The sequence below is a fragment of the Rhamphochromis longiceps genome, linkage group LG19, assembly GCF_057381845.1.
Source record: "Rhamphochromis longiceps isolate RC_006_pf linkage group LG19, R_longiceps_female_GT1.1, whole genome shotgun sequence".
In the NCBI taxonomy this organism is placed as follows: Eukaryota; Metazoa; Chordata; class Actinopteri; order Cichliformes; family Cichlidae; genus Rhamphochromis; species Rhamphochromis longiceps.
Genome location: NC_140575.1, coordinates 7,479,337 through 7,499,921, shown reverse-complemented (window position 1 = coordinate 7,499,921; position 20,585 = coordinate 7,479,337). Strand labels below are relative to the sequence as shown.

Sequence of the window (20,585 nt, the reverse complement as noted above, 5' to 3'; positions counted from 1 at the left end):
CAAGCTGTTAAAAAAATGAAGGACTTTAACAAAGATCTAAAAGATGGACCTTTCCTTCTTCTGTATCTGGATGGCACTGAGGTCATTACTGTCCCTGGAACACAAAGACCATTTACACTTGAGGCTTATAAGGCTGAAGTTGGCAAGCCTTATCAAAGAATCACTGTTTTCATCTGCTTGAAGAGTGACTTTGAAGATGGTAAGCTGCTAATGTTTGTTTTGATTTTGACACACATTCCCTTAGTTTCAACAACTGCTAATTTTGAAATTGTAAAATGATAACATTACGCATAAAGCACGCAAGTCAATAGCATACCTACATTAAAATGGTGAATGGCCTGTATTTGATATAGCAACTTCTAGGGTTCTACAACCCCCCCAAGACACTTCACAACAAAACCAGTCATTCACCCATACACATTCACACACTGCTGGTGATTAGCTACAATGTGGACACAACTGTCCTGGGACTCACTGACTGAAGCAAGGCTGCTGTACACAGATGCCACCTATCCCTCCCACTACCACCACCTGGCATGGAGGGTGAAGTGTCTTGCCCAAGGACACAACGACTGTGACAGACTGAGCAGGGCTCAAACCTTCAACCTTTTGATTACAGGGCGGGCTTTTAACTCCTCTGCCACCATTGCTGCCTAAATTAGCTTGTATATGTTATGTTTCTTCCTGGAAACATGAAATTCAGCCATTTTTGGATCTACTGAGTCATGATTTTTAAATGCTAACTTTATGCCTTTCGTATTAATCTATTATTCATGATCAAATAAAGTTTCATACATTAGTATGAATTTAGTTTGCTTAGCTTGATTTGTTTTCATGTTTTGTAGTTGGAGAAAACTCAGACTTGTCTGACTCTGACCCCGAGATTGTTATTAAAAGGCCCTCTGAGTTTGATCTTGCTGATACACTGGTAAGTACAATTTAAATTTTTTTTATAGAGTTTTCTTGTTGTTTAGCCACCACCATTTGCCTCAGTTCAGTAAAACAGTTAATAGTTATATGTGAAATACATTTTGTGTGTGTGTGTGTGTGCGTGCGTGCGTGCGTGCGTGCTCGCTCGCGTGCGTGCGTGTGTTTGTTTGTTTGTTTCAGCCATGGGAACTTCAACATGAAAGCAGTCCTTTACAGAAAGCGGCAGAATATGAGTAAGTGATATTTTAAGAACATGTAATCTTTTACTGTTTTTTGCCTAAACTTTTGTATTAATGAGATATACACTTTTGTCAAGGTTAAAGGTTCAAGGTTCTTTATTTGTCACATGCATAGTTATACAAGTATAACACACAGTCATTCATTCTGTATATGGTTTTTGGAACATGGACTACATAATACTTGTATTGCTTGTTTGTTAATCAAGATGCTTAAATATTTTCAAAGTGTCAATTAATATTTTCACAGTACACAACAATAATGCTTTTCTTTGTTCTCTAAGGAAGGGTGCTGGGGATCTTGTGCTTGCTAATGAAGTACAACAGGTAAAAAACTATTTTATTAGTAAAACAGTGCAGCAGACAATCTCCACCGCCTTTACTTTGCAATTAGATGACGATTCACTGTTTGCTTATTACATTCATTGTTATTATACAATGCATTTCACATCATCAATTTTCATACTATCAATAGATTATAACATCCACCCCTTAAAGGTACACTAAGTGAAATAATCACAAAGCAGTCTAATGTCTCAATCATGTTGGAAGGAAGGTTACATTGAAACTAACTGTGTATGACTCGTCTTTGTCATCTAGAATCTTCTGGCGCTGATCCGTAGCCATGAAACTCATGGAACGGGAGGAGGGAGAGTCACTCGTTTGTTTATAAAGATAGACTGTAGTACACAAATTTGACCACAGGATTTATTATTTCATTCTTACTTACTGTACCTTTAGATAATCTATTGGGATAGGAAACCTAAGGTACATCCATCTACTTCCGGACCATGGGTCCCATACTGCTAAAAAAATAGGAGTCTATGAGCCAATAAAAATTATTTTCTGATCCCGTTTGATGTGTATAATGGATTTAAAATATGATGTCCGTGAAGTATATAAACACATTTTGATGCCAAAAAGTGCTTAAGCGACAGGTGGCAAAGGTTATTTTATGTTTTGTTTGAAAAGACGTGGCGAAATGTAAATGTTCGTCTCACAAAATTGACATCATCGAACCAGACACAGAGAAGAGGAAAAGCTTAGTTTTGTTTAGCGAGCTTCGAATCCTTCTTCCAGGATGATGTGGAGAAAACCACTATAAATCTGGCCATGTGATAATTAGCAGCTACGCTGGGGGAGAAAAGCTTCTGAGGCGACATCATATTTGCGACATCTGACTTGTAGTCATTTTAAGGACAAATTTTTACAAGCTAACAAATCTCAAATTACATTACAGACATAGTCGAAACACAATTATTTATTATTTAAATTGAAGTACAACATATGTGTGATTCAGAGAGTAAGGCAAAGCAGACCAGAAAATAACTTTTATAGCTCCATTCACTTCCATTCATTTTTCTTTTGTTCAGGGACCCACGAGCAGACCAGAAGGGGAGGAGACTTAGGCTCCCTATATTAAAATAATTATCAATTGGTCAAATATGAATTTTCATTCATCCTCTTTTCTGTATTTCCAGGTCATAGATTTGGAAGAAGAAAACGATACAGGCACTACTGAATGCCTCACTGTCGAGAGCTCCTGTTACAGGTGCGTTGTATCTTGAGTAATTATTCCAGAGGTTTGCACAAAATATATACACACAATTATTATAAATGTATGTAGTTTGACTCTTTTACATTTGATTCTTCAGAAAAATAAATAGTAGAATCATTCTATAAAAGTGGAACTGCATGTTTATGCATTTGTATTTTTGCATCTACACTTTGTGTACATGTTTTCACTCTGCAGAAACTACACACAGCTGTTTGAACCGATTGTGATTGATGATGAAGATCCTACTCCTAACGAAGCCAAAGCTGAGCCCCCAGAAGAACCTGTGTTAGTAATTTAAACATTTGAATCCAATTAACCGCCATCTTGTTCTGTACAAGACATCATGCAATCATGAGAGAAGTATATACACCTTTAAAAAATAAGTTTCCCTTTTTTTTTTTTTTTTTTTTTAGAGACACCAATTTGGAGGCACATGAAATTATTGCAAATTTGGCACTGGAACTTGACCACAAGAAGGTCAGCAGGTTCAATATATCAAGGTCAGCTGTATGGGATGGAGCTGTTAGAGGATTTCGACGCAGCACATACTCTGACAACTACGACATGTTCATCAAGTTTAATGATGATGCTGGCAGCTTTGAAGACGGTTTGGATACAGGTGGCCCGAGGCGTGAATTCCTCACACTTCTTATGGGCAGTCTGAGAAATCGCCCCATCTTTGATGGACCTCCAGAGAGCCGTTATCTTGTATATAATTCAAGAGGTGGATGTTTTCTCCGTAATTATTACAATGGAAATTTTAATAAAAATTGGCTTATTTTTTTCATTAGCATATTTAATAGCAATTAACCATGATAATTATGTGCCCTGTATTACAGCTGCCAGGCAAGATGAGTACTTTTTAGCAGGAAAGATGATCGCTGTATCCATTGTGCATGGGGGACCAGCACCACATTTCCTCTCCAAGAACCTGGTCAACCACATCACAGGGAATCAGAGTTTCAGCGCCACTGTAGAAGATGTGCAAGATGAGGAGATCACAAAAGTTCTACATCAGGTAGAAAATTACCTAGGCTCAGGGAATGGGTTTACTTAGAAGACACTTGGGGCCAGTTTAAAAGATTAAATCAGGATAACAGTTATCCGTGTTGGATCATATCTTGAAAGTAGGTTCAAGGTAGATTCTGTAATCTGAAAGGACAGATTTCCACCTCCCAACAACACAAGTGAAATAACAAATTGATTATTTTTTTAATCCAATGTTTGAATGAATCGTAAAAGTAGTGAAAATTATTTTTGTTTTTCTTACAGTAAAACTTTTTTTTTATTTTATTTTTTTTTATAGGTCCTGAAAGCTGAATCAGAGGAGTCTTTGCATAATCTTATTTTGCAAAACAGCACAATCTTCCAAACTGCTGGATGCCTCAGAAATGTCAAGCCTTGTGAGAAACAAGCATTTGTGGAGGAATACCTCAGATGGTACATCCTTGAAAGAAACCAAAGTGTCATTCAACGGTAAACTCATTACTCCTTTTAAATTCAGGATGGCCAGTTGCTCATCACAGCAGCCACTGACATTTTCAGACCTTCAGATGTATATGAAAAAACTGATTCGGTAGCATCCGGTGATCTGATGAACAACAACTTAATTCCTGAGCCACTGTTGCACGCTATTAACCTTTTGACACTAGAACTCTAATTTAGTATACATTTATTGTTCACAATGACCCATAATAATCAGTCATGCAACATGATTAATTTTTCAGTTATTTATAAAAAGAGGTGATCCCTTTCGACACACTTGTTTATTCCAGTGTGAAAGCACTATTTTTTTTTTTTAAATGCTGAAATCCCAATGAGCTCTTCTTTTTTTGCTGTCACAGTTAATTTATGAGCACTATTAATTATTTTTGTGTATGCATTTGAAATCTGTCCAAATTTATAATGAAAGATCTAGTAGGTAAAGTCATTTAAACACAATTTAGAAGACTGCAATAGTCATAGCTATAAACCAATTATTAGTTATTTGTCTATCCTTTGCAGATTTAAAGATGGACTGGAAAGTCTGAATTTTTTAAGTGCACTGCAAAAACATTCCAGTGTGCTGGCCCCACTCCTATGCTTCTCTGCAAAGGCCCTGACTGCTTCAGAACTGGAGAGCATGTTCAGACCAGATCTCAGCCCAGCAGGAAGCAACAAGCGGCATAAGGAGGTCCTAACACTTGGCTTTTGGGCAGATTATCTCCTTGATTGTGAAGGTTTGAATGGCCGTTTTTATTTGTTTATAGTTTTATGAAAGGAGAGGTAAGGAAATTAATTTTCTGTAATGTACTACAGTGTTTACTTTCTTCTTTCAGAGAAGGCAACAGCAGTGTGTCTGGAAGATTTGATGATGTTTGCCACAGGGCTGACGGCAGTTCCACCGGCAGGAATGACACCACCACCATGCATCCAGTTTTTAAGTGATTCGCCTTTTCCAGTTGCAAACACCTGTGCAAATACTCTGAAGCTACCCATCTGTGACTCATATGGCATCTTTAAGGCCAACATGGACTTTGGAATTCAAAATGCTCCAGGATTTGGATGTTCTTAAATCAGCAAGGTCATCAAGTTACAGTTACTGAGTTACCCTGTTAAGTAGTGTGCCAACGGCAGCTGAACCTAACACATTCATGTGATAAGCAACTTCCATATTGTTAAACATTTAGTTGTTTTTTCTTAATATTGTGTATGTTGGAAAAGTGACAGAAATGCTGGACACTATTTGTAAATGGTTTTATTAAAGAAAATTGTAAATGTTTCCTTGTGGTTAAATGTTAATATTTAAATTCATGCCAGTTGCTGTATATTATGAACAATATTATATTCAATTTAGCAAGAGGGAAAGGAAACACTACTAACATTAAAAAAATGAAGGAAAAACAGAAGGGCTGGAGCACTCAAGTCCAAAGGTTTTATTAGGTGCAAAAAAAGGAAAGAAACTAACGTTTCGACACAGTGTGTGTCTTCGTCAGAGTAACTCTGACAAATGTCATTACAAACTGAAGTTCAGTTGGTATCTAAAACCCAGCTATGTCCTTCAGGGCCAAATACAGTTCTGTGGCCGATTCCCAGTCTTGTGGCTGCTGCAGTGTGTTTTGTTGTACAGCCTGTTGTAAATATTCCTCAATGTTTGGATCACCACACAATCCAACCGGTAGCCCCTCCTCGGGAAACACATCCAGTTCCATCTCCTCAACAGCAAATCCACAGTCTCTTGAACCATATCTGCAAAATGAAAATAGAACAGTGAAGGATTTTTTGCTGACAATATGGAACTATATAAATCAACGCATGCAGTGACATGTTATAAACTGCTGTATCATACTTATGTGTAAAATTATGAATATATATTAACCAACTTAAGCAATAACAACACCTTGCATTTAGTTTGATGCAAAAGGTTAATTCATTTTGTTAAGAACTCAAATACCTGTGAGGCAAGAGATAGAGTTCGTTTGGAATCCCCCCTGGACACGATGCAAGTCTGCTTGGCCGGATCCTGTGTTTGTTCCAGAGGTCTTTGCATTCATCCAGGTCTTTCTGTAGAACCCCTCTGAAGCAGAATCTCAGCAAGCATTGGTGTTCGTGGCTTCCATTTAAGTTTCCAGAGTCTCTTAGGTCTCCAAACAAGTCCATCCAAAACTGAGACCTGGGTATATAATTAATATTTAAGAATCAATTTAGCTTTGCTCTTGGTCATTTTATAGGGTTTGTTACATTTTGGTCCCATTTAAAACATGCCACAAATGGATGTCAAACAAAGTAATGCATATTAGTTTTCCATAAATATTGTAGCGACCCTGCAGTAATGTTCTTGTTAAAAATGCTGTATTCTTTTCACTCTGTTCTGTGTGTTGATTGTGAGGAGTGGAGAGTTTGGTCTGAGTTTTTCATTTTGTATTGGCGTCGTTAAATCTAGGCAAGCATGCTCATTTCGGCACAACAGCTGACAGTGACCATTTTGAGTTCCTGCAATAAAGTGACGGCTGTTAACGTCTATCTCATCCAACTTTTCAACACGTCCAGCAGGACGCTACTCTATTTTCTTAAATGCATGTAAAAAAAAACGATCTGATCAGCTTTCACTGTAGCTTACACCTACCAGACACAAATGTACCCACCTTCCTCTTCTGAAATAAGACCACCATGACTCGATGCGCTGATTCCCAGTAGATGATCCGTAACTGTGGCTTGACGATCCAGCATAATAGTCCGTGTGCGCGTGACGGAGGGTACACTGTATTGCTGCCATAGTCCCATTCTCAGTCCCGAAGTCTGTTCGTAATCTCATTGGTATCACACCAAGACTCTTTACACAGTTTATATAATTGTGAGCTATAACAGCCGGGTTGTTGTTTGTTGCTCCACACACAAGCCACATCAGTCTTCTTGAAAAGCCATCTATACATCCTGACAGGGCCAAGCCAAAGGGTTTCAGTTTATCATAGCCATCTACATGCCATATGTAATTGGGCCCCATGGAGTGATACGTGCGTCTTGTGAACCTCCTTCGAGTTCTCAAAGCGATTCCTTGAGGATTTAGTTGTCTCAACAGCCTCATAACTACATCACGCTTGACACGCAGCTTGTGTTTTTGTTTGAGAACTTGCCACATGGTCCGATATCCAAACAATTGTCCTGGTCCTCGAAGCTCGGCCAAAATGGCACGCCTCACCTCAGGAAGTGGAGAATAGTTGCCTCGTCTGTACAGTCCAGATTCTTTTAAATGCGTTTTCAGTGTACGCATACTAATTGCAATGTCATGATTACACTTGAGCATATCCAGTATCACCTCGTATGTATGTCCTGAATCAAAATATTCTCGAATAGCGACAGCTATATTTGGGTCACCGCTAATGTTCATGTTTGAAAAAAATGCGCCACAGGCAGAGTAACTTCCGGTTCCAAAGATGAACAGCGCGGACATCCAATCAGTGATGTCTCCTGTTGCCGACTGGTACCTACCCTTTCCGGTTTTCTTAATGTAATTGTGCTTCTCAATTTGTTTTTGTGATTCTTCTTTTGTTTTTGTGCTTCTTGATTTGTTTTTGTGATTCTTCTTTTGTTTTTGTGCTTCTTGATTTGTTTTTGTGATTCTCAGTTTTGTTTTTGTGCTTCTCAATTTTGTTTTTGTGATTCTCAGTTTTGTTTTTGTGCTTCTCAATTTTGTTTTTGTGATTCTCAGTTTTGTTTTTGTGCTTCTCAATTTTGTTTTTGTGATTCTCAGTTTTGTTTTTGTGATTCTCCATTTGTTTTTTTTGTTTCTCGATTTTGTTGTTGTGTTTAGCAATTTGTTGGTGTGATTTGCACTTCAGGGCCACCGTAGATTGTTCTGTGAATAGTTTGAAATGGTTATTTAAAAAAATCAAGGTAAAAGGTAAATGACTGCAAATAAGTTTGTTTTTTGCAAAACTTGTGCACAGGATTTTAAAATTGACCATTTATATTTGCATTTAAAGTTATAAAATATGATTCATTAAACATGTTTGTGGTTGTTACAGTAAAAAATATAACTTTTTCTACTCTGATTTTATGGTTTTTGTTTGATTTTAAATCAATTGTGTTAATACAGTATGTCAAAATGAAAACATGACTGTAAATTCAGACACATGAGGTTGTGCTGAAAAGGATGATACCAAACAAGGGAAAGTAAATAGTTTTTAAAGGTGAAATGTAGAGGAAACATCAAAAGTAGTTAAAAATGGCCAATTATACCCTGGACCCCAGAGGGTTAAACATTTCTTTAAAGTAACACAATAGTTAATTTTCGAGTAATTAATTACTTTTAGAATATTGTAACTCAGTTACTAACTCAGTTACTTTTTTGAATAAGTAACTAGTAACTATAATTAATTACTTTTTCAAAGTAACTTGCCCAACACTGTTGTCCAGTAACCAGTTTACCCTCAAAATCACATTGTTTATGACAATATAAATACTTCACGCTGCCGTGAATTCTTGCATAAATGTGTCGTCTCCCTGTGAGGCAGTCTTACTTGCTCGGGAACCCATGATAATAACAAAACCGGTGCCACAGACCACGCCTGCTCCGCAGTCATTCACACAAACACAAAATAGGCCTATAACTTTTCCTAGCATGCGTGAACCCACACGGCTGTTGAGCTCCTGGACTCGCGTTTACCCGCGCAGTCACTGAGCTGCAACCGCACGGCATAGGCCCACGTAAAACTGCGCGGCCGTACTCACGTGAGTACGGCCGCGCAATTAAGGAGCCGTCGCTCTCTTTTTTTTTATAAGCCTGCGATTAACCGAACGGCTCAAGTCCGCGTTAAACCGTGCGACCGTGCTCGCGTGAACCCACGCAGCTACAGCGCTCTTCTTTGTACTTACTTGGTGTTGCTCTTGCATTAATCTCGAATCTCGTCAATCATCAATCATCTTTCGGCGTGTCTCTTTTTCCCCTCGGTGAAAGTCAATTCTAGGGATCCGGCTCGAAGGACCAATTAATGATGGGTCTGTCAAGCAGAGGCCCACTGCTGGAACGACACAGTTCTACTACACAGGAAAAGCAAAGTTCTTTGTGTTACTCATGCATGAGGGAGAGGACTGGACGAGCGCCGTTCCTTCGCCTGACCTCAGTTGCTCTCGTCTACTCCCTCGTAACACTGCTCTTTTATTGAGGTTACATGAATATTCATAGGTTCATTAACATAGGATATCTTACATAGGTGTACACATGAACAAAGGGTACCGTCTGTGTGTGTGTGTGTGTGTGTGTGTGTGTGTGTGGTCAAGACCCCATAAATGACTTCCCTAATTCTGCTGGTCTGGAAGTCCAGCAGTTCATCTAAACAAAAGGCACTTAGACTAAAACAGACAGATATGTTTATCCTGCCATAAAACAAAAAAAGAAAGTACGACCTCTTCTCGTGACCCCAGGATGTGATTGTGTATGCTAGAACACTCTGGAAGCCACACAGAGTCTTTACAGGCTGCTAAGGATCAAACCTCTATCAATATACAATTGATTATAAAACTCTAAGCATATATGAGTGAATATTTCTAAGCATAAATGACAATCAACCACATAAACCTAACACCTAACAATGCAGCCCCTGATGGATCCGTGTCCAGAGCGTTGGAAGGCATGAAGATCTTGTCTAACACCATGCATGAGCATTCAGGAGTCAATAATCTGTTGGGGGAATAGATGACCTCTGTCTTTGGGCAGTGGAAGAATTTTATTATGTCTATTATGGTTTATACAGAAACATCTGGAAGTTCCGAGGTCAAAATGGGAGACGCCCTCAAGGGTGGTGGAGAATGACCGAGCTAAGATCTTGTAGGACTTCCAGATTCAACATTATGCACTCCACACTAGGGCTGGGCCATATTATACCGTTCACGGTAATACCGGTATAATAGGCAACGATAGGAAAATGAAATATCGCGATAGAATGGGAGTAAAACGCGCATGCGCAGTGCCTTTGTTTTCATACGCACATGGCCGATTGTTGAGTGAAACAGATGAACCAGAATTGGTTTGTAAAAATGGTGCAACTTCCGTGATGTGGAACTGGTTTGGTGTTTGTCCGTCAGATACACAACAAAGCACATTTTTTTGCAGAACATGCAAGCGGCCGTTGTTATTGTCATATTTGTCGGACTAAGATGCTCTTAAATCTGGGAGTAATCTGGGTCCTAAACTCCGTATGTTTCAGGTCAAACAACACTGCAGCATCACTTAGAGTTAAAAACTGTCTAAATTCTTTCATCTTTAATAAAACGATCAGCATTGCTGCTTTACCAGGTGTAACTATAAAGTTTAACTTCCAGGCATCCATGAAAACAAAAGTTATTACATTTAACGGAGTTAGAAGTTAGCAGGAAGCTAGCGGAAGTTAGCTCGCTAGTTTCGCTAGTTACCTAAGCATGATATAGCATGTTCTGACTGAGAGATTTCTGAAAAAAAATCACACGTACAGCTCTGCTATCACTTCCAACATAAATGAAGACAGGAAACTAAACAGCAGTGACGTTTGTAGGGTTACTGAAGTTGGGCTAGCTGGTATATAATGATGTGCTACGTGATCGCTAGCGACACAGCTATGTTAGCATAACATAAACAGTGAAGCTGGAGGACCAACACTAACACTTTTCCACTTATAAAAGTTAACGTGAAGGTTCTTCATGGTTAGAGACAAATGCAATCGCATGGCAGGATGCTGTAAACGGACCAAACTTCAGTCAGGAGAACAACTGAGATAATCCATCCACAATACGAGGTTAGTCATTAATATACTGCAACAACATGGGAATAGAGCAGCTGCCAGAGAATTCAATATTAATGAATCAATGGTACAGAAGTGGAGGAAGCAAGAAGAATGAGTTTAATAAAGTTTGATTTATCTGACTGCTTTGTTTCGCTTAATGTGCCTTATAATCCTGTGCACCTTATGGTCCGAAAAATACGTACTGCACACTGCAGTTTAATGTTGCAAAGCACCTCTTTTTAACTTCAGTGGATATTATACATGGTTATGCTCAGGATATGTCAGCCCATTTCTACTGGAAATGCCTTTTGGTTAAACTTTCAGCAAGGAATTTGCATTTGCACTGTTACATTTTTATAAAGCTTTAATGTACATAAAAACCAGCTTCTTGTTTAAGTGAAAATAAATGGAAGGTTGTCTTTTTGCGCTAGTAATGTTGTGGAGTTGTATTTTGTCTCGCATCAATTATATCGTCGGTTATATCGTTATCGCAAATTTTCAAATATATATCGTGATAAATATTTTTGGCCATATCGCCCTGCTCTAGTCCACACTGTATATAAATGCCACTTGTTCTGCACATATTCAACTCTGTATATTTTATATATTTTATTATTATTATTATTATTTATTTTATTTTTTTTACTATTTAATTTGTAAAAATGTGTATATACACACACACACACACACACACACACACACACACACACGTAGGAAAATATTTAGTATACACATCCAGAAATGCATACACTATTATATATTGTACATATATTTATTAGTTTCAGGTTGGCCATTCTTGTATTTTGCTCGTTTGTGTTGTTGTGTTTGCACATCTCTGTTGCTTGTGGGGCTCGCGCACAAGAATTTCACTCGCATGTGCTGTGCCAGTGTGCCTGCACATGTGATGTGACAATAAAAGTGATTTGATTTGATTTGATTTGAGATACAGACGGACAAAGTGGTGGTGGCTAACCAACTGGACATAGTGGTGGTAGACAAACAGAAGAAGACGGCCGTAGTGATCAATGTAGCGGTTCCAAATGACAGCAACATCAGGAAGAAGGAACACGAGAAGCTCGAGAAATACCAAGGGCTCAGAGAAGAGCTCGAGAGGATGTGGAGGGTGAAGGTAACGGTGGTCCCCGTGGTAATCGGAGCACTAGGTGCAGTGACTCCCAAGCTAGGCGAGTGGCTCCAGCAGATCCCAGGAACAACATTGGCGATCTCTGTCCAGAAGAGCGCAGTCCTGGGAACAGCTAAGATACTGCGCAGGACCCTCAAGCTCCCAGGCCTCTGGTAGAGGACCCGAGCTTGAAGGATAAACCGCCCGCAGGGACAAGCTAGTTTACAGTGGTTTTCTTCTGAGATGCTGCAAAGACTAAAATTAAACCAAGAGAGACAAGAACTTGAAAAAAAAGATTTATACATAACAAACATTTGTTGATGAATGAATTACAGGCAAGGATATGCCCGAAGGTTTAGTTCCCCTGGATGTTTCCAAGGAAAATTGTTTTGTCACTCATTCAAGTGACTTCTCCAGTGTCACAGATGAGTGATGAAACATTTCTCCCACTGAAAACCATTGTGTCCAGCTGAATTCAATCAGTTTTCTCAGGTGAGTTGTTAGATACTGTGCTCATGAGGACAGTGGGTTTCAACTTGCAGCACAACACAAAGTTGCCATATTTAATGAAAGATCAAAACACTTAATTGAGCAGAATTAAGTCAAAATGTAACACCTCATACGATGACACATCACACATGACCCAGCATTGTTCTAAGATCAGGTTTTAAATCACAAAAGTCATTATTTTAATGTCGTAACTGGCTAAGCTGATGCAAAATTAAAAGTAAACAAAATTTAATGTTGTTTAAATCATCAAATTCTAAGTGCTCATGTACCTTGTCAGTGTTATTGAATTACAGATTCTTGAATATATAAAATGTTTGTGTTACAAACGCAAGAACAGTTGCTGTTATATAAATGCAGTGAAGTCATGACGGTTAACAGGGTGTTAATTAGTTTGTTAGTTTTTTGTATTTCTCTGTTTAGTTTGAATTAGTACAAATATAACACTTTTAAATATCTTATCATCAGTAAATATCAATTTTAATATGACATTCGCTCTAACTGATTTTAACTGTTAACTCACACCTTGTTCCCACATAATACTTGTCCTTAGTTTAGTTCTGTATTATATGAGATGTAAGAACGCAGTCTAAAGAGAGCAAAACCTTTTATAATTGTGTGTGCCACAGGATCTTAGACAGACGCAGTTTTCCATTCTTCTGAGCGACCCCCTCAACCCGTCTGTCTTTAAAATGGACCTCAGGGACCCAAACAATTATATTTTGGAAACAGTGCAGTGGGAAGAAGCGCCTTCCACTCCTGAAGTTGGCATTCTGGGGCAAACATCCTACCCTTTGCCTCTCCCTCCTTTCCCCACTGGGACACCTGCTCCCCCTCAGCCAGCATCAGATCCTCAGACTGGAGGATTCTTTAGCAACATCCTCCCAGAACCAGCTCCTCCTGTGTATCAGCAGCTGGTTCCACTCATGGTCTCAGCACCAGCTCACCTCTACAGTCAGCCAGGGACAGATAGCCAGGGACAGCTGAGACACCCAGAGGTAGTGACAGGACTCATTGAAGTTTTATTGATAAAGATGCTTAAAACTGTTGCATTCTTCAGTCCACATGAAAGAAAAAGTTTTATTTGACTCTAAAATGCTGAACAGTAAACTTAGTCGCTGCCAGTGAAACATAATTCCAAAGAATAACGCAGGAGATCAAAGTCCAGCTATGTATGAATGTAGTTTTATGCACATCTTCTCCTCCCACTGATCACTTCCTACACCGAGTGGATAGATCACAGCATTCAGCTTTTCTCATCATCGGTTGTGTGTTTTGTGTGTTTCAAGCGTAATGTGCTCGGGATTCCACAAAACATGATCCAGTACCTGCATCCTGCTGGAGAACTGTACGTAAAACACACAAACACACCAGTGAACACAGCTGCTGAACATCTGTATCTTCATAAGCTCTGTTATCTCGTATCCGTCTCTGCATCTGTGTAGGCACGGTGTTCCAGTCTGGGATTTTGTCCCTCCAAAGTAAGTTTCTGTGGTGCTTTGTGTCAGTGATCTGCAGGAATCTGTCTGTCTTTCATCTGCAGATGTTTGTGCGAATTATTGTAATCAGCTTCCTTTAATGGTGCCTCCTTACATTCAGTTTCACAGCTTTACTCATGTTTTTAAACTACTTTGCTCACAGCTGTACACAATGCTAACATGTGCTCTGACTCTGTGTTTTATTCCTGTAGAAAAAGGAAATGTGAAGCCCAACAGGATGCGGACCGGCTGTACATAAAGAAGCCGCCAAACGCCTTCATGATTTACCTGAAGGAGCAGAGGCCAAAGATGACGGCGGAACTGAATATAACTGGCAGTGCAGCCGTAAATGCAGTTGTGGCAAAGAGGGTAAGTGTGTAATGCTGGGCTTACACTGTGTGATTTTTGGCCCATTTTGAGCCGATTTTTGAGTCGTGCGACCGTTTTGGCGATCGGCCCGATTTTGGCCTTCATCGTGCGTCGTGCATCGTGTAGTATACGTGGGGTAACGAGGAGCGATTGACATCTCACGACCAGCTCACCACAGCTTCACACACTGCGCATGCGCAAACACATAAACGTCGGCGAAAAGACGGAGTAGCATGGCAGCGCAGCGTATTGTATGGACACAAGCGATGGAGGCACAACTGGTTGAACTTTGGCAAGCTCATCCGAGCCTTTTTGATGTGGCTTCAAAAAATTACCATGACCGCAACAAACGTGACAGGAGTTGGGTGGACATTGCTGCCCAATTGCAGCTTCCTGGTAATTTTTTGTCATTAGCAATTTAGCAAAGTTGATGGTGGTAGTGGTGTTTGTGACTGAGTGAAAGAGAGGGAGAGAAAGAGACAGATGTAAAACCCTATAAATCGACTATCAGAAATATTTTTTTTTATAATTAATTTCCAAGTAAAAACTCTCTCAAACTGCAGTTTTAACTTTAGTATGAGGAGAGCTTTGAATCTGAACTATTTAAATAAAAAGTACATGTTAATGTAAATTTTTCAGTGAATGAGGTGAAAACCCGGGTTGCATCACTTCGGACGCAGTATGGCAAACTGCTAAAACCGAAACCTAGTGGCAGTGGCCAGAAACCACCAACTCCCAAACAGACCTGGATCTTAAAACATTTGGACTTCTTGAAGGCACATGTTGTCCATAGACAGACTGAGTCCACTCTGAGAGTAAGTTCATAACCAAGTAGTTTAAAAGCATACACAGATACACACACCTTTTGACGAGATATTTGTGGTGAATGATGTCAAAGGTAATTCTCAGTTGAAATGTTTTTAGTAAAATAAATGCCACAAAGTATACAGTGTAAAATTAGTGTCTGATGTAACTAATACTGTTTAGATCTTTATCACTTTCCCTTTGTCTGCTTTTGGTACAGTTTCCTACAGCTTGGAACAGAGTCAGAGGACATAGGCGCAACAGAGGAGGGAGATGAGGATCGGTCCACTATGGGAATTGAAGCAGATGTCCTTATGTCTTCAAACACCACTAGCCCAGTTTCAGTGAGCCAGGAAGAGGAAAACACCTCAAACAGTCCACCAATCTCAGAGTCCACAGGTCGGCTTGTTAAAAGACCTAGAGTGCAAAAACATGCACCAAAATCAACAGAGCACAGCATTGAGATGACCAAACTTTCCCTGCTTCAGCAGGTCCAGCAAATGCTATCAGCATCTAATGCAGATTCTGAGGAGCTGTTTGGCCAACAAGTAGCCTCAGAGTTGAGAAACATAAAGGACAGAGCTCTACAGCTGCGACTCAAGAGAAACATCATGAACATGATTTATGACACGCAGGAGGCTGAGCAGGGAGGCCACCATTCTCAATTTGCAGGTTCGCAGGTTAGGCCACCTTGGTATCCCACCCAACCTCATCAGGTCCAGCCCCCCCCCCCCCCCAGACTGCCAGGCCCCATCAACCCAGCCAATGTCCTTTCTGAAAATGCTCAACTCTGAGTAACTTAAATAATACATTTCAAACAGTTATATCTAAGAATATTTTCGAGTTTACTAGTTCCTGCTGTAAACACAGTCCATTGAAATTACAGCTTCATTCAAATGTTTTAAATGTTCCAACAGTTAATTGAAATTGTACATTAGAATTTTCTTGGTGACACTATTACTATGTGTCTTTCGTACCTCAATTTTGTGGAGTGTTGCAGAACTATTTGCACAATTTGATGGAAGATATTTTTGTATTTATGTAATAAAGCAAACCATTTTTGCAATTTCCCAGAGGTAGATTTATTGTTGTCAGTATTTACAAAGGGATTTTTTTTTTTTATTTAGTAAATTTTGGAAAGTAAACAAGGCAATTTAAACAAAAAAACAAACAAAAAAACCCTTCTGTCTTCCTACACCATGTCTTCTTGCCATGAAACACTCCCTGCAGGTGAGACAAAGTACTCGCAAAGGACATCTCGTTGTTTCTTTGCTTCCACTGAGGGGTTCCGTGCAAGGCCCATTGAAACTGACTGAAGCTCTCCCTCCCTTCTCCATGCTCCTTCAACCAGCTGGTGGTTGGCATCCTCAGAATCCACATAGCCAGGTGGTACATAGGCGTCAGATCTGTGGTCCCGGAGATAGTTGTGCAGACAAAGACACGCAAAGGTAATGGTGACAACCTTGTCTGGGTCCAGGCAAATTGTTGTTCTGAACACTCTGAAGCGATTCGCCAAAATTCCGAAAGCGTTCTCCACAACGCGACGTGCTCTGGACAGACGGTAGTTGTATATTCTCTGATCAGTGTTAAGGTTTCGAAATGGATATGGTTTCATGAGATCTGGTCGGAGGGGATAAGCATCATCTCCAATTAGCATGTGTGGCATCATAGCATCAGTGCCTGGCAGGGTATCAGCAGGGGGAAAGTTCAGTGTGCCTGTGTCCATTGCTTCTTTCAGGTCTGAATGGGCAAACACTCCTGCATCAGAGACCCTACCTTGTGTCCCTGCGCTTGCATACACAAACTTGTAATTGGCATCAACAACAACCATAAGAATGATGGAAAACCTGGACTTGTAGTTAAAATACATGCTGCCACTCTTGGGAGGGGGTTGGATGAAGATGTGTTTACCATCTATAGCTCCCAGGCAGTGTGGAAATTGCCACTTGTTTGCAAAGTCTCTGGCAATGGCCTTCCACTCAGACTCGGTTGATGGTGTCTGTGAAAGACAAGTAGAAAGTGATACAGCAAAAAGAATCTCTGGTGAATTCATGATTTCCTTTCTTAACCATACATTCAAGTCACTGTCACACTATGAGTTCACTTTACTTTTTTATATACACATGTAACAAAGACTGAACAAATACATTTTGTGACTCAGAATTGTTTTTGGTGAAAACTTGCTGTATAAACTGATAGGACGTTTTTGACAATGTGCAAGTCAATCTTTCAATAGTGTGAGCATGGGTAATGTATTTTCTGTCAAAATTACCTTCAAGTAATCTTCATGCAGTGCACAGGTAAGAGCTGTGCATGTTTCCATGACAATCGTGCTCAGTGTGGTGCTTCCAATCCTATACTGGAAACTTAATGAGTTGAAGGTTTCACCTGTCAAATAGAACAAAGTGTCTTAAATAATGTCAGGTGGATAGTGGACATGGATGCAGCTTCGTAGAGTGACAGATTTTAGGTGACAGATGTAGAATATAATGCAGTAGTAGCAGCTTATGTAGTATGAATTTTCATGTCCACACACTTGCCTGTTGCCAAAAATCGTAGGGTAACTGAAAGCCTTTCCCTGGGGCTGATGGCCTTCCTGAGGTGTGTATCCTTCTTGATGATAACAGGACTAACCCTCTCCAGTAGATAGTTAAAGTCCTCTACAGACATTCTGAGAAGGTCCCGAAAACCCCTCATATCATCTACCTGTTTACACAGAACAAAGTCAAAGTCAAGAACACACACAAGAACAAAGCGACATAATAGTGGTTGAATGTTATTGATAATTAAAGAGTCGGACTGATATTTAACCAATGTTGTATAAAGCAGAAAGATGTCCCAAAAATCACTTTGGTAGATGTTCAAGTCATTCACTAGAATGCTACTCAAGTAAAATGTAAAAGTACTGTAGTTAATGGCCAGTAATCCAATTAAATAAAATACTAATAGGCTAAAATTAAATGTTGCCTACTGAAAGTAGAAGCATCAGATGTCTTCAAACATTTACCCATCATCATGCAGATAAAGTCCTGTAGGTAAGTGCAATTTAGCTGTTGCTGCTTACCTCCAGTTCTCGTTGTAGAATTGACAGACCGTACTGCCCACGTTTTCCAAGCCATTTCCTTGTCCATACACGCAGTCGCTTTTTATTTTTAGATCTTTCTGCACACAGAATGGCACACATTGCTAAGGCAGCGCGTTTCTCTTTGGTGAGCATTTTCAAATTTCTCGGATGACAATCTCCCCAGTTCCGGATTCTTCTTCTTCTTATTGTTTATTGGCGGTTGACTTCCGGGTTCTTCTTCCGGAAACAACAACACAACGTGTTGTGCATGTACGCACAGTGTGAGCACTCAGGTCGCATCAGAGCATCGGGTCGTATAGTGTGAGACCCTGCATCGTGACCTATGAACTTCTAACCCCTGCGAGTCAATCGTACAGTTTGAGCAGGAGCTGAATCGCGCGACTGAAAAAAATCGCACAGTGTAAGCCCAGCATAACTCTGCATATATTTATGCATCTGTTAATGCTTTATGCTCATGTTTATGCATGTGTGCCAGCTGTCCTGTAGTAACAGTGTAGCTGAGTATTTATCTATGCTGACAGTGGGTTCTCATGATTGTCTGTCTTCAGTGGAGGTCTCTCTCAAAAGAACAACAAGCTAAATATTTTGATCAGGCTGAAAGCGAGAGATGCCGTCACGCCACAGAACATCCAGACTGGTCCACCAAAGAAAACTACGTATGTCCAAAGTGCTAACATGCAGTTCATACATGAACCTAAACAGGAAGATCAACAGGCCAAGAGGCTTTGTGTGACGCCAGCTCAGACACAGCCATCTTCTTCCTATTCAGTTGCGAAGGAGCCTCTTGAACAGCCACAGAGACAGCCAGCTGTTACCAACCTTCCTGATCAGCAGTCAGCGTGTGTGCAGCTGCAGAACACACAGACAACAGTTGATGCACCTGTGTGTCAAGTAAATCCGGTCCTCCCAGCTTCTCGTATGGATTTCTCCCCATCTGCATCACTGGCCTCCTCTGCTGCACCCGTCCAGCTCCAGGCCACTTTTGTCAGTGACACTGATGAAGCACTGCTGTCAGTGGTGGAACAGCTTGACCCCCTCCTCACTTCTGAGCAGTCTCAGCAGCCCTCCTCTCCACTCACTGGTCATCACCTAAATCAGACCAACCCTGCTTCTCCTGTATATACGTCTCTATCCACATCATTTACCTCTTCTGCCACATTCTTTCAACACCAAAAAGAGCCTATTGGTTTCGCTGACATTCAGGAAGACATGTGGTCACTCCTTAACCACCTCCCTGCCACTCCACAGCCGGATACATTCTCCTTTCCTAACATTCCTACTCTGATTAGCCCTGCTTCTCTGGAGAATTCCTCTCCATCCAAATTGCTGGCCTCCCCTGTTGCGCCCACTGAATGCCAGTCAACGCCTCCCTTCTTCAGCCAAACTGTAAAAAGTATGATGTCGCTACTCAACGACCTCCAACCTGGGCCCTTTGCACAGCCTCTACAGCCCTCCTCTCCTCAAGCAGACTGGTTCTGACCATAATCAGATCAGTCCTGCACCCCCCAAACCACGGCTACCTTCTGTAATAAAGTCTTAGCTCACTGCAGTCTTTCCTCTCTTTCAAAACTGCTTGCCAGAAATCTCTCCATGTGTGTGTGTTTGTGTGTGTGTGCACGCGTGTACAGATAATCCTTGTTTTGGTGTGTAAATAAAGCTTGATCAAAAAGTAAGTCAGCTCTTGAGTCTGCTTTTGGATCAGCCTCTCGTATGAACCCTCTGGGTTTGTGATGATATCACTCATATAAACCCTTTAAATAAGGCTGCCATTCCCTGGTGGTATGTGGTCTCACACACTGAGGCAACGAGAGACCTTTGGTACTTTATGCTAGGGAAATGGCCTCCAAAATCCAGTGGCAGTGTATCTGTTTATGTAAAGCTTTATACATGGCTGTCAGCAAAGCAGACGAACAGTCTATCAGATAAATGCACATCCTGAATCTGGTTAATGAAGCAGCACATCACAGGACACAGAGACTTCACAGGGCTGCTGCATTCCATTTGTAAACGGGCACTGGAAAGAGAAAACACACCTACACTTGCCATTCATAGGCACACAGCTCTTGTAAATTAAGCCCTCACACTTTTGATCATTGCCACCATAGCTGCAAGCAAACCTTTAGCTGAGCTGACCTCTCAAGAGGCAAAAAGCACTATGCTGCTAAAAAAAAAAAAAGGAAAAATAGATATTTGCAAAATTCTGCCTAAATATGTATTTTACCTGGTTAATGCGTGCGGCGGGGCGTCGTCTGCAGCGC

General features: G+C 40.4%; 3 protein-coding genes and 1 long non-coding RNA gene across 4 annotated transcripts; 3 read left to right on the top strand and 1 right to left on the bottom strand.

Moving 5' to 3' along the window:
* On the top strand, positions 1 to 5,598 carry LOC146646105 (G2/M phase-specific E3 ubiquitin-protein ligase-like). The gene is made up of 11 exons (XM_085392206.1): positions 1 to 199; positions 846 to 928; positions 1,111 to 1,163; positions 1,451 to 1,493; positions 2,648 to 2,718; positions 2,920 to 3,009; positions 3,138 to 3,448; positions 3,564 to 3,742; positions 4,031 to 4,200; positions 4,729 to 4,943; positions 5,043 to 5,598. The coding sequence occupies exons 1-11, from the start codon at positions 16 to 18 to the stop codon at positions 5,276 to 5,278; spliced, it is 1,635 nt and encodes a 544-aa protein (XP_085248332.1). The 5' UTR covers positions 1 to 15; the 3' UTR covers positions 5,279 to 5,598.
* Positions 5,599 to 5,624: 26 nt separating this feature from the next.
* LOC146646104 (uncharacterized) lies at positions 5,625 to 7,285 on the bottom strand. Its single transcript, XR_014908888.1, has 3 exons — positions 6,849 to 7,285; positions 6,158 to 6,376; positions 5,625 to 5,952 (listed from the first exon to the last, which is right to left on the bottom strand). It is a non-coding gene; the product is annotated as an uncharacterized LOC146646104 (long non-coding RNA).
* Positions 7,286 to 13,283: 5,998 nt separating this feature from the next.
* LOC146646102 (uncharacterized) lies at positions 13,284 to 19,806 on the top strand. Its single transcript, XM_085392176.1, has 6 exons — positions 13,284 to 13,589; positions 13,881 to 13,939; positions 14,037 to 14,072; positions 14,282 to 14,438; positions 18,876 to 18,987; positions 19,034 to 19,806. Exons 1-6 carry the CDS (start codon positions 13,284 to 13,286, stop codon positions 19,804 to 19,806), a joined length of 1,443 nt encoding a protein of 480 aa, XP_085248302.1.
* LOC146646103 (uncharacterized) lies at positions 14,672 to 16,036 on the top strand. The gene is made up of 3 exons (XM_085392177.1): positions 14,672 to 14,834; positions 15,078 to 15,253; positions 15,473 to 16,036. Exons 1-3 carry the CDS (start codon positions 14,672 to 14,674, stop codon positions 16,034 to 16,036), a joined length of 903 nt encoding a protein of 300 aa, XP_085248303.1.
* Positions 19,807 to 20,585: the final 779 nt, after the last annotated feature.

What these genes read in the sequence shown, in the direction of transcription:
- LOC146646102 (XM_085392176.1), top strand. Translation starts at nt 13,284, where the DNA reads ATGGACCTCAGGGACCCAAACAATTATATTTTGGAAACAGTGCAGTGG. An exon ending in GACAGCTGAGACACCCAGAG is followed by an intron (nt 13,590 to 13,880) that starts GTAGTGACAGGA and finishes GTGTGTTTCAAG; the next exon opens with CGTAATGTGCTCGGGATTCC. An exon ending in CACCAAAGAAAACTACGTAT is followed by an intron (nt 18,988 to 19,033) that starts GTCCAAAGTGCT and finishes CTAAACAGGAAG; the next exon opens with ATCAACAGGCCAAGAGGCTT.
- LOC146646103 (XM_085392177.1), top strand. Translation starts at nt 14,672, where the DNA reads ATGGCAGCGCAGCGTATTGTATGGACACAAGCGATGGAGGCACAACTG. An exon ending in TGCCCAATTGCAGCTTCCTG is followed by an intron (nt 14,835 to 15,077) that starts GTAATTTTTTGT and finishes TAAATTTTTCAG; the next exon opens with TGAATGAGGTGAAAACCCGG. An exon ending in AGACTGAGTCCACTCTGAGA is followed by an intron (nt 15,254 to 15,472) that starts GTAAGTTCATAA and finishes AGTTTCCTACAG; the next exon opens with CTTGGAACAGAGTCAGAGGA.
- LOC146646105 (XM_085392206.1), top strand. Translation starts at nt 16, where the DNA reads ATGAAGGACTTTAACAAAGATCTAAAAGATGGACCTTTCCTTCTTCTG. An exon ending in GAGCCCCCAGAAGAACCTGT is followed by an intron (nt 3,010 to 3,137) that starts GTTAGTAATTTA and finishes TTTTTTTTTTAG; the next exon opens with AGACACCAATTTGGAGGCAC. An exon ending in TCACAAAAGTTCTACATCAG is followed by an intron (nt 3,743 to 4,030) that starts GTAGAAAATTAC and finishes TTTTTTTTATAG; the next exon opens with GTCCTGAAAGCTGAATCAGA.